Source organism: Mesocricetus auratus, unplaced genomic scaffold, assembly GCF_017639785.1.
Source record: "Mesocricetus auratus isolate SY011 unplaced genomic scaffold, BCM_Maur_2.0 Super-Scaffold_100044, whole genome shotgun sequence".
Classification (NCBI taxonomy): Eukaryota; Metazoa; Chordata; class Mammalia; order Rodentia; family Cricetidae; genus Mesocricetus; species Mesocricetus auratus.
Window position 1 is genome coordinate 924,873 of NW_024429221.1, and position 13,358 is coordinate 938,230.

General features: G+C 52.8%; 1 protein-coding gene across 1 annotated transcript in view; it reads right to left on the bottom strand.

The window, feature by feature from the left end:
* Positions 1–10,651, bottom strand: part of Panx1 (pannexin 1) — a 37,012-nt gene extending 26,361 nt beyond the window's left edge. The window contains exon 1 of the mRNA XM_005084033.4: positions 9,922–10,651. Within this exon, the coding sequence (XP_005084090.1) occupies positions 9,922–10,102 (181 nt within the window). The 5' untranslated portion in view covers positions 10,103–10,651. The remainder of the gene's footprint in view (positions 1–9,921) is intronic.
* Between the last annotated feature and the right edge of the window lie 2,707 nt (positions 10,652–13,358).

Genomic DNA, 13,358 nt, shown 5'->3' on the forward strand with positions numbered 1-13,358 from the left:
TCTGTAGTGAACACATGATTAATTTCTCATCTACTTACTGGCTTTATCTTCTAAAATTCTGCAGCAAATCACCACCATGAAAGTGTATTTAAAAAATGTCCCAACTGCTGCAAGACTGAGCCTAACTAAGTCATCATTTCTCCCTCAAAGACGCTGTCTAAAAGCGAGCTTTTATAATTCCCGATACAAAGAAACCCTTCTGCGGTGAAGGCCTTGAATATCTCCACTCTGTACTGAAACAAAGATTATGACCATGGGAAAATGAAAAGAAGCTACAATGACTGCCACCATTATGGGGACAGTGTCATGAGACTCCCGCATACCCAAGGACTTTCTACACAGATCACATGGGTTGCACGGGACAGATGAAGGCACTCAAATGGCAAATGCTATTTTCAAGGAGCCCTGATATAGAAAAGAGACTCGCAAGCTTTTCATCCAAATGAGGCGTTACCCTTCACAAGATCCTGTGCCAACATTATAAACCCAGAGCCTGGGGTTCATGTCTTGGGGGGGGGGCTGCATTCTTGCTGAGTCTTTGTGAGACACCAGGGTACAGCTAGGTCTTAGCTCACAGCACGGGTGTGGTTCATGTCCAAAAGTAAGAACGGGAACAAGAGAGAGAAATGATGAATAGTGAAGTGTAGCCGCATAGGGGTAAGAAGTCCAGACCTTTTCTCCAGTAAGAGAAATACTTAGAATAACAATTATGAGGTAAATACTTAAGTAAGAGCTAGCCAGTAAGAAACAAGCAAGGCCAACAGCTTCATAATTAATACAGCGTCTTGTGTGTTATTTGGGGACTACAATGTGGCAGAGCCCAGGCGACTGGTGGGGGAAAAAACCAAAGCGGCTGGCAAGGAAAAGTCTTCACTCTACAGCGAAGCACCCTAGAGCCCACACAACCACGGGTCCCGCCGGAAAGGCCCGGGAGTGCCTCTCCTCACTAATAATGCAGGCTCCACACAGAGTAAGACTGATCTCAGGACAGGCACCTTCTGGTCACATACCAGCCACCCAGCTGGTTCCTGCTGTTGGGAATGAACACCTTAAGTGGGTTCCTTTGGTTCCTAGCGGGGGATTGGCTTTCTGCTCCCTTGGTCACTCCGATGTGTGCACTGGGAGCAAATAGTTTTCAGGAGAGGAATGAAGCCTTAGTGGGGGAAGAATGTTGGGTGCAACAGTCCTTGAGCTCTCTTCCTTCCGAGGCCCCTGGAGGGAGGAAGACAGGCACTTGTCAGTCCTGACTCGCCTGGCCTGTCTCACCTCAGCAGAGCCAGGGAGAGCCTGAGTGGCAACGCGAAGTGTCAGCTTGAGGCAGCTCAGAGCTCTACCAAGCTCCCACTGTGTGCCTCAGCTCCCTCCTTCGGAGCGCAGGCTCCTGCCCCTGGTTCTTGGCTCTGGCACTGAACAGGGGCTACCCTGTGGTTTACAAATGAGCGGGCTGCGTCTATGGCCATACCACCCTGAACGCGCCCGATCTCGTCTGATCTCGGAAGCTAAGCTAAGCAGGGTCGGGCCTGGTTAGTACTTGGAAAGGAGACAAATGAGCGGTCTGCCAGCAGGAGGCCAGCCTCCCAGCCAGAGCACAGCCTATGTAAGAGAAGCTTGCTCTGGTTTTCCACAGGGGCTGCCAGCCCTGTGAGCTCTCGGGAACCCCAGGTCAGACCAAGTGTGAAGCAGAGTGAAAGGAAACCTTTCAGGGCCATTTATTTTCTAACTTCCTATTAAAGCTCACGCGGTAGTTTCACAAACAGCTGACAAATGTAAAGAGGAAAGAGGACTCAGATGTGAAAGTGTCTTTTTAAAAAGACCTCCAGCCTTAAAAACAACAGCTCACTGAGCGGAGGCTCACACCTTTAATCCCAGCACCCGGGAGGCAGAGGCCAGTAAATGTAAGACTGGCCTAGGCTACATGAAACGGTGCCTCAGAAAGACCCAGAAACAGAGGGAAGCCGGGAGGGAGGGGAGCAGACAGACAGACAGACAGACAGAGGTGGCGGGCGACTGATTTCTGAAGAATGGGAAAGAATTTCACAAGCAGAGGCCAAGAAGGAATGGTACCAGCCACACCTCAGTGTGATGGTGTAATAGGGAACTACAAACCTGGAAATGCCACTTCAAGTGTAAGAACAAACTAAAAAGGGACAGCATCGGGCCAGTGCGATACTTCAGACGGTAAAAAGCCACACGAACCAAACAACCTGAACTGGATCCCCAGACCCCAGGGAGGAGAGAACTGGCTCCCTCAAGTGTCCACAAGTATGAACAAGGGACAGGCATGCACACCCACACACGCACACACGCACACTCACACACGCACACTCACGCGCGCGCACACACACACACACACACACACTTTTTAAAAATGTAAACTTTTAAGTCTGAAAGGCACAAGACCAGTCAGCCGTTAACCTACTAACAGGGAACACGGGGTCGTGACGGGCTCCAGAGCAATTGTCCTCAGAGGGTGGCCTGGCAGCCTTGGAAGAAACCAGGGGCCCCTTTCCAGAAGGCGCCCTGGCGTGTACCTGCAGTAACACCACATGGCCGGCCGGCTGCTTTCCAGTCTGCTGTCTTGTGAGTGTGAAGGGTCCCCAGAGGCTGCTGTGACACACACTTCAGAGGGATGACCAACAGCGGGCAGGGGCATCTGGTCTTCCGCCAGGGGTCCACACAGGCGGAAACCAAGGCCGGTCAAGCTTCCGACGCGACTTTTTGCGAAACTGTATTACAGATCACACATGCCAACGGGCAAAGGGGTAGCATTATCCAAGGAAAATACGTTTTAAATGTCAAAGCTTTAATTTCAAAAGCTGTAAGTCGTAAGCTAAAACTTTCTTTGGAGTCCCAACTGAGCGCAAAGTGTGCATGAAACCGGAGACTCTGGGAGCCACTGCTCCAGAGAAACGCTCGCACAGGGCAAGGTTGCCGTGAGCTATGCATCAGGACACAGCAGCTAAGTGAGAAACAGTAACCCCAAAGAAGTCCTACCTGCTTTAAAAAATGAGGTTGGCCCAGGCCTGCCATGAAAAATAAAAGACCAGAGACTGATAATGGGATTTAGGTTCAGATCAGAGAAACAAAGCTCTTAACTCTACCTCAGACTGAAAGGCAGTCCTGGCCCCACCAACGCTCAGACTATGATCCCAGACTTCTATGCGCCCCTCAGTGTGGCTGGAGAATGAATGCCTGGTACTGAGACTTGCTCCTCCTGTCCTATATACCTTTCATGAGTCCTGGGATTAAAGACGTGCGAGCTGTTTCTCCTTAGGACTGGGTCAATCTTGTGTAGATCTGGGTGGCCTTGGACTCACAGAGATCCGTCTACCTCTTACTCCTGGGTCCTAGGATTAAAGGTGTGTACCACCACCACCTCCTAGCTTCTAGCTGCTGGGATTAAGGGTGTGTGCCTGGCTTCTATGGCTTGTGGCTGACTTTGCTTTCTGAATCCTCAGGCAAGCTTTAATAAATCATAAACAATATATCACCACACCCAGGAGGTGGCTCAGGAGGTAAAGATGGGAAGAAGACTTCATGGTTTCTAGGTCCTGCTTGCCAGGCCTAGAGCAGAAAGAGCAACATCTTGCCTGAACAGGTGAAAGAGACTCAAATATGCCTGCTTGCACATGCATATACACATACAGACATACAGTCTCTCTCTCTCTCTCTCTCTCTCTCTCTCTCTCTCTCTCTCTCTCTCTCTCTCTACACACACACACACACACACACACACACACACACACACACACAAACACAAAGGCATTGAGTATGAAAACATTTCCAAGGCACACTAAAGATAAATGAACAATCCACAGCCCAGCACCGGTGCATACTGTTTAACTCTGTAATATTTTACATTGATTTATTTTGCCTGTGTGTACATGTGTGTGGGTGTGTGGATGCCACATGTATGCATGTGGAGATCAGAGGACAACTCGAAGGACTCAGTTCTTTCCTTCCACCATGAAGGTCAAGCGGACTGAACTCAGGCTTTAGGTTTGCCAGCAAAGCTTCCCTACCCACTGAGCTGTCTTTCTGGCCCTGATTAAATGTTATAGTAATGTTACAATGCTACCAGAATCTTCCCAACAAAAAGAAGTGCAACATATACTACTCCACAGAGCAGTTACCGCTGGCCAAGAGAATAGGATTAGGGTATGTACTTAGGCAAAAAGGGTAAAGGTTTAGTGTTTCCCCTTATGGACCTTTAACAAATACACCCCAATACACGCAGACACAAAGCCTTTGGCAAATTGCAGCTAACTGATGTTGTGTAGCTATTTCTTCTGGACTGAAAGTCTTCCTCTGGAAGGAAATTATGGAGGCAAGGGGGACTCACAATAAAGTTACAAGGCCCTACCCTAAGAGTTATAAGTAGTGAACATCTGTCCTGAGAACTACAAGCAGTGAACATCTGTCCTGAGAACTACAAGCAGTGAACATCTGTCTTGGGAGTTACAAGCAGTGAACATCTGCCCTGGGAGCTACAAGCAGTGGACAACTGCAAACTGAGCTGGTGTCTCAGCTATTATTCTACCGCTGTTAAGAGACACCATCACCAAGACAACTCTTACAAAAAGACAGCATTTAACCGGGGGCTTGCTGCCAGTTTTAGAGGGTTAGCCCATGATCATCACGGCAGGAAGCAGGCAGGCGTGTTGCTGGAGCAGTAGCTCAGAGGTTTACTTTCCGATCCACATGCAGAGAGGGATGGCTGGGCCTGATGAGGGGTTTTGAAACCTGAAAGCCCACCACTACTGACACACCTCTTCCAAGCAAGGACACACCTCCTAATCCTTCCCAAACAGTTCCATCACACGGATAGGGAGCTATTCTCACTCACACCGCTACAGGCTAGGAATGAAGCTTCTGTCACACACACACACACACACACACACACACACACACACACACACACAGGGGTCAGCCCTGTAAATGGGGGGGAACAAACCTGCGACCATCTCCCCAGGACGAGTCTAGAGCTGCCACTACAGCATGCATGGCAGTGGAACCCGCCTGCTGGGGCTGACAGTCAGGACACCGTGGGGCAGTCAGACCACACTGGCACCAGCAGCAGCAGAAGGCCACATACTGACTGCACGCCGTTTCCGTCAGAATCTTCACCTGCTAACACGGACACTGTATTTTCTTGAGAGAACTGTTTAAGTCAGGGTTCTTAAGTTAGGGGGTGAATGTACGTCAGAATTTAACTTTGCGATGACAGCCAAGTCACATCTGAGATGCTGAGGACATGGAGCCTCAACAGTCACGGTAGTCTTAGAAGCTAGAGTCATTGGAGGGGACGGAGCTTCAACTGAGAAAATGCCTTCACAAAATCAGGCTGTGAGTAAGCCTATAGGGCATTTTTTACATTAATGATTGATGTCAGGAAGTCCAGCCCTTTGTAGGTGGGGCCATCCCTGGGCTTCTCATCCTCCTGGGTTCTATAAGAAAGCAGGTTGAGCAAGCCAGTAAGCAGCACCCCTCCATGGCCTCTGCATCAGCTCCTGTCTCCGGGATCCTGCTCTGTTTGAGTTCCTGTCCTGACTTCCTTCAGTGATGACCAGTGATGGCGAGGTTAGGTTGCCTTGGTCATAGGGTTTCATCCCAGCAATCGTAGCCCTGACTCCCACACCAGACCACTGATGTGCATAAAACCAGCCAGCACCCCTAGGTTTCCCAGTAAGCAACAGTGGGGAGGTATCAATAACAGTCTTGATATCTTATTGAAAGAACAAAACAGACCAAGTGGCTGAGTGTGCAATAAAACCACTGAAGATGGTCAGGAAAGGAAAACAAACATATAGTCACCTGCGACAAGGGTGAGATAGCATTCTAGTAATAGAATAAACACATGAAAGAATAAAACAGGTTTCTTTTTAAAAGATTTGTACTAATCCCAGCACTCGGGAGGCAGAGGCAGGTGGATCTCTGTGAGTTCGAGGTCAGCCTGGTCTACAGAGCGAGTTCCAGGACAGCCTCCAAAACAATACAAAGAAACCCTGTCTCGAAAAACCAAAAAAATAAATAAATAAAAAGATTTGCACATTCATTTATTTATCTGTGTTGTGTTGGGGGGAGTGTGCTTCTGTATTCATATGGAGATCAGGGTACCTGACAGTTGAATTTGCAGGAGTCAAGCCTAGACAGGCCCCAAGGCGTGTCTTCTTACACTTGGCTGAAAACACAAACTTAGGAATGCAAACTCATTCTGGGAGATGAGTTCATCTTTCTGGAAACAGATACTGTTCTCATCCTTCCCTCAGTGAGAGGAGAAGGGAAATGTCTGTGGGGATTATTACAAGCAAGCTGCACGTGTCAGAGCTGAAACTGAAAGGGATTTTGGGGTCTGTACAGGGGTCAGCCCAGCTGATGTGTGGTTGGACTACACTGTGCTACAGGGTTCACTCTGCCACTTAGAAGCCAGCGAGGGGTGAAATGGTTCAGAGGGTGAAGGCACTTACTTCCCAAGCCTGATGCCTCAAGAAAGAAGGCGAGAAACCCCTTTTGCAAGTTGTCCTCCTAACAACACTCCTACATGTGGTGTGGCACACCTGTGCCTACACATGCACATAGACACAATACATACAGGTAAGCAAACTGAACAACACTAGTGAAAAGCCCAGCGACGAGACACTTGTGCTATGACGTAAAAAGTACCCCAAAATGTACTAAGTAGAGGAAATGGGTTACTGTGGCATAGCCAGCTGAGCCGTCTAACAAGGACGTAAACGTGTGTGTGCAGAGGGAGAAGAGGGCCTGTGAATTTACTGCGTCTCCTCTAGAAACACAGACGAGGTCAAACGCCTGTGCAAGGGGGCCTCCCCGAACCTCCACGCCCTCTCCCCGGCTCTCTGGTTCTGAGTGTGAGCTGAAGGTGTGCTGTGATTGGGGAGCTCGGTACTAGTCCATGCTCGCACACGCAGCATCAGCTGTCTGCAGCTACCGAAGGAAGGGGATTGTTTTGGCGGACAGGCGCACCCCTCCCGGTAGGAGAGGCATGGCAAGCAGGCATTGGCTGACATCTCAGCGGGCTGAAAATCAGAGCAGACAGGAAACAGGGCGGAGCCTGCTTTAACAATATCCGGCGCACACCGCACAGGAGACTGAAAGCTAGGTGAGAGGCCGGCAGGGTGAGGGCTGGCAGAACCCGTGGCGCCAACTCTCCCTTCCCCATCCCAGGTCACCATCCATTCCGACTGCCTTCTCTGCTGGGTGGAAGCATTAGCACTAACCACAGCCGCTGCCTAGCGGGAGTTTTGAATCCTCGTATTCCGTCCAACCACGCGTACTTCCCTGACTAAACTCTTCAAACTGTGAGCCAGGGCTTGGAAGTTAAGGGCATCCCTGAGCAGCTCGTTCCAGGAGGACTGTGTCTGTAGTCATCCCCACTGGAGGGTCAGTTAGGGCCAGGGAGCGGCCCCAGCCCCAGGCATCTGCAAAGGCTACCCGAGTCAGCTCCGATCATGGCACACTCTGTAGCCCTTGGGAGCTGGTCAGTAAAGACTAAATATCTAGCATGGGCAGGCTATGTGACAGAAATATTCCAGACAACAGAGAGGGAGGGAGGGAGGAGTAAGGCTAGGACTCCTGGGGTGTCCTCCCTGATAGTGTGGTGGGCAAACTGTCTGCTTCATTTAAAAGGTTCCACCATCTTTGGTTGTCTTATCGAAGGTTTCCATTGCTGGGATAAACACCGTGACCAAAGATAACTTGGGGATAAAAGGGATCATCTCAACTTACAGCTCTGTTGTCACCCCCCCATCACCAAGGGCAGTCAGGGCAGGGAATCAATGCAGGCTCCTGGAGGCAGGAACTGAAGCGGAAGCCATGGGGGAAGCTGCTCACTGCCTTGCTCCGCCTGGCTTTCTCAGCCTCGTTTCTTATTTATCCCAGGACCACTCACCCATCAATCATCAGTCTGGTTGGGGCATTTCCTCAGTCAAGGGTCCCTCTTCCCAATGACTGTAGCTTGTGTCAAGTTTTCATAAACTAGCCAGCACACTGGGGTTGTTACAATTATTACAATGTTCATTCACACTCCTCTCTTTGGCAGGGGAGTGTGTCTTACCTTTGACGCCACGCAGTTAAACTGCACAAAATCAATCTCTGATCGTGAACACTAATCTCCTGAGACTTCTGTTGGGTTACCCACACAGCTGTCTTCCCCTTGGAACTCTTGAGCCCCTCAGAAGACAAGGGCATCTCTGCCTGAGTGTTCGCCTAAGGGCCAGGCAGTCTGGTGTTCAAGAGTTCCCGCTGCCTTACCGGAAATCACCAGCAGCAGGATGTCACCTGGCAGCAGACTAGCATCCAGTCGGATGGTAAACTCCCACAGGCAGAGAGAGAGCCCTGCCTCAGAATCCTTTCCTGTCCCCCACAGAGCACAGCAGAGTTCACACACCAGGACTTGCTTCTTCAGCACAGGGACATCTATTCCCGGGGTTCTGATGCCTGCTGGCACTTGGTTCCGCCCATGGCTACAAGGAGGAGGCTATCACCAGCCCCCAAGCGACTCTGTGGTTTCCTTTCAGCAGGATCATCTCTGCCCAGAACCAGGAAAGCCGAAAGCTTGCTTTGCACCGCTGCTCTGGCAACTTCTGCCACACGTGTCACAGAACTACATACACCTGCCAAGCCCTCTCCTGACCGAGCCTGCTCAACTCCACCGGCGCCTCTACTCGATCAGGTGCACAGACAGCTTCTGTAAGACCCCTCTTCCCTCCACACCTGTTAGGACCTAGGAACCAGGTGCCTCCTACCCCTCCCTCACCCCTCGGAAGGACCCCTCCTCTCCCTTCCTCCACTCATGCTCCATCCATGCATGAGACCTCAACCGATGCCCCAGCGTGGGGCAGCCCAGATCCAGCCTCTCCTCTCCTCCATGCAGAACCTCTGTGCCCTCACTATTACTTATTGATGCCGTTGTTAACCAGTCAGCAGCCCCTATCCCAGGTGAGTGAGCGTGTGCCTCTCTGTAGTAACCTGACTCAGGCCAGTACACCCTTAGCTCCTGGAGCCCCCAGCAAGCCCCCTTGCTCTAGGCTGGCACAGCCCCCTGAGCTTCCCTTCTGAGAGCATGTAGCCCTCGTGTGAAGTTTCTGGCAACCGCCTCATCTGGGCTAATTCACACTCCACCCACCCTGACGCAGACACTCTGCAAGGTCCTGCCCCACCTGCAAGTGCCACTGGTCCCCCCACCTGCAAGTGCCACTGGTCCCCCCACCTGCAAGTGCCTCTGGACCCCCACACTACTTATCTGCAACTCACACGCTCAGGTTGTGAAAGTCTCATGACCTCATGATCCCGCCCCCCAAACACTGGAGTTGAGAATCTCACGTGACTAGTGAGATGAAATGAGAGTCTACATGAAGGGGGTCAGGTCATTTCTTCACCTCTGATCCACAAGCAAGGCCTAGGCGGAGGACCTCTTCTGCCTCCAAGGGCAATTACTCCCCTAGGTATCGCACACAACCCTAACGCAGGACCCAGGCATCACTGAAAAGCAAGACAGTGAAACGGCACACTGCACACGGCGCGCCTCTCTTTACATCCTCCCTGGACGCACGCGGGTGTGAGATTTTAGGTGACTGCAGAGTTGCCGGGGAGACGAGTAGGAAGAGCCATTCTGGGCTCATCTAGTGGCAACAGGCTGGATGTGAACTCCAAGCCACAGCCATGGGGCGCAGGAGACAAAGGAACTGGAGGGAGGATGCTTAGGAGGGCCAACAGAGGTATCCAGATTGCACATGAGCAAAATAATAAGCCTTCAGACTCAAAATCCGGTATGGCCAGGGTGGCTACATTAGGAGGGGAGTGCGGAAACGCTGGTTGTGGGCGATGAGATTTCTTCGCAGGCCCTGCCAACCCCAGACAATGCCAGTCTAGCCCAGACTGGCCCTGCGCCCCCGGCCTCACCGATGGAGATCTCCTGAGCGAAGGCCAGCGAGATGAGCAGCAGAGGCAGACCCACGGCGATGCATGTGACCATCTTGTCCACCGCTAGCTCCAGCCGCAGCCCCTTGAATTTGGGCTCGGTGGGCTCCTTTAGCAAGAAGTCCGAGAACACGTACTCCGTGGCCAAGTGGGCGATGGCCATGGTCACGGCGCGCCGGGTGCCGCCGGGCTGGCAGCCGAGGGCAGGCGCGGGTGCTGCGAGCAGCCGGGGTTAGGCGCCGGGTCCTCCGGGTCACCGGCCGGGCGCGCGGCTTCCGCTTTCCCTTCCCGGGCTCCCGGACGGGCCCAGCATGGCACCGCCTTGGCAGTCGCTGGCGCGACCGCCTCGTAGGGACTGCACTGGAGCCGCAGCTGCCTGGGATGCCCCAGGCTACGCGGGGCGCACGAGCTCCGGAGCTCCGGAGCTCCGGCTGCAACGCTCGCACCCTGTGCTCAGCCCTCGCGGGTCCCCGGTGCGCGCGACACCAGGACTTCGGCCTCTCTGCGCGCGCAGGGGCGACAACGAGCCCTGAACAAAGCACTTGGCCCCAGGGGCCACAGAAGCCCGGGCTGCACTGCACGCTAGGCTCAGAGAACCGAGGTCTTCCGGAACCTACACGGGGAAACCCGGTTCCCAGGAGCGAGCAGTTTCCGGAAGCGCGCTTACGCGGGCGGGGTGGGCGCGGCCGCACCGCGACCCCGGAGTCCGGACTAATGAAGGTTCGCCCTCAGGACATTCCTGCCCCTCCCATCCCCGTGCTCTGCGCTCCCAACCCTTAACACATAGAATTTTTTTTTTCAGTCCTTTCTGCTGGCAAACCCTTCCCCTGAGCACGAGGTGGCCCCTTCCTAAGCCTCGCCCACCATTGTGTGGGCGTGTGATACTGAAGATGAACCCAAGTCTAGTGCACCGCTGCCCGCTAGACAAACGCCCTACCGCAGCCACACTCCAAGGTGCAATCAGGGTCCTGTAAGAGCCTGTGCCATAAAAAGGTCGAAACAATCATGCGGTGTTGACCGAAAGTTACGATGCAGAGGGTTAAGGATTCAGGTACTATGCTGACCTGCCCTTGTCACCTGGCAGAATGCACTCAGGCAGTACCCTGGTCAGCCCAGGGTTCCATGGCTAAGCAGTCTGCACGCAGGTGCAAAGGACCCCTTTAAAAGACAGACCCCACTGGGATTGACATGTAAAACAAGCTATTTAAAATTAAAATAAAAAATGATTAAAAAAGACAGACCCCTGCCCACTCCGCTCTCTTTCCCCTGTTCCCCTGGGGCAGTTCCTGCCTCCCTCTTCTTTTCTGTCCTCTCTCTGTCTCTCTACCTCATTTTCTTACCTCCCTTTCAATAAAACTTTCAATGTGAGTCACGTCTACAGGTGTCTGTTTCCCCATCCGCCCAGCATCCATCACCCGCCACAGGACCGCGGTCATCTTAGTCCCAGTGCTGACTGGGGACCTGCCACCTGCGGTCCCAACCCATTCATTATTCTTTATTCCTAACCGAGGGAGCCCTGGACCTCTCCAGAGTTCGGAGGGGGAGGAGAGAGAGAGGAGAGCAGCGTGTGACTGGTCTCAGGTCCCGCCCTCTGCTCTTTTCTCTGTCTTCTGGCCCAAAGCAGTGGCCCAGGCTGCAAAGGAGTGTCAGCTGGCGGGGGTGCGTGATCCAGGAGCTACAGAGAGCTGCTTTGGAATTCCTCACTGGAGGTGGACAAGGAGACAGTTAAATGATCCAGGGCCAGGCGTGAGCACCTTCTCTGGGCTGTGTCCATCAGCAGGGTCTAAGGGGGCGAATCCAAGGCCCGCATGCACCTCTCCACGGCACTAGTCCTACAGCCTCAAAGACCTCCACAGCCCTGTGCTGGTGAACCTCGCGGCCCTTACCTCAACCCCAACTGCTGTCTTCTGCATTTCCCTAACCCTTGCTATTGGCCCTGGCCCGCAGATAGAAGCCCAGTGCTCCAATGTTAGCCTTCCCATCACTCTCGAGGGCTGCCCCAGCTAAGTCTGAATTGCTGTGCTTCTCCTTGGCAGATCTGACAGCTCCCCACCTGCACGGCCAGCACCCCAGTTTACCCCAGCAGCGTCTTACTGCTTACAGGAAGGTGTCTTCCACACCCTCCAAGCCATTCACCAAATGGTTGTGAGGTGTTGGGAAATAAAAGCGACACGTGCGTGCTTTAATTAGTTTCACCCAAACAGTCAAAAGAGTGAACCCCTGTCACCTAGAGTGTTAAGTGCCCCAGTCTCCACTCCTCTGTCTATTCCTCTCAAGGCACGTGGTATGGGACAGTGATGGCCTAGGTTAGGGGGGCACTGGGAGGATGAGTCTGTTTGGGGCAGGCAGAGCTGGAATGACTGTTTGTAAGGAACCAATAAGTCATAATGCAGTTGTCCTCCCTGTCAGGATCAACTCATCCAAGAGGGAAAATGGCCCCTTGGGAACTCTCACGGCCCCTCCCCTAGCTGGAATGAGTCAATCACTCTCTTGGTGCTTCCCTCCCAACTCCCTGGCACCCAGCGCTCTCTGGGCAGGTGATGGTGGTGGCTTGGATATGAACCACTGTGTAGGTGTGTGTGTGTGTGTGAGAGAGAGAGAGAGAGAGAGAGAGAGAGAGAGAGAGAGAGAGAGAGAGAGAGAGAGAGAGAGAGAGAGAGATTCCCGTGTCCTTTGTTTTGGGATGACATTGCCTTCTGATAATCATAAGGGGCACTTGGGGAATAAATGACACCAAGCCTGCCCTGCCCCTATCCCTTCCTGGCAGCAGAGCGACCCAAGGTAGGGTGTGGTCTTACAGACAGCCTCCAAAAAATCCTGGTTTGCTTGCTTGACATCCTTGGCATTTGATTACAAGATCCTCAGCAATGAAAACAGTCCTGAAGTCAAGACAGTCAGTCTCGCCAGGCTGCCTTGCCTGTGCACATACGCACGTACTCCTTGGACAAATATCTGCTGAGCAACTGCTGTGCATGGCCCGGCTGTCTGCTCTGGGGGTGCAGCGACAAGCAGAGCAGATCCGCAGTCCTCACTTCCAGGGGGCCTCTATGCCCACCAAAGATGCAGACAAAACTGAAGCTAACAGACAAAATGATTCTGCCCCATGATTGATGCTGCAGAGGAGAGGGTCGTAACAGAAGTGGGGGCCACACTGGAGAAGGCCATCTGGGGAATGGGATCCTGGAGAGAGCAGAGAATAAAAGTCACAGGGGGGGGAGCACGTGCAAAGGCCCTGGGGCAGGAACTTGGGGAGGGGGGTTAGCATTGGTAAAAAGCTGGAGGAAAAGAGGAGCTGGAGAGGTGGGCACGGGCCCCACCAGCCTGGGCCTCACAGGCCAGGGCAAAGAGTCTGCAGCCATTAAAAGTATGATGGGGAGACGTTAGAGGACTCGCCGGGAAGGGACCTGATCAGATTCGGA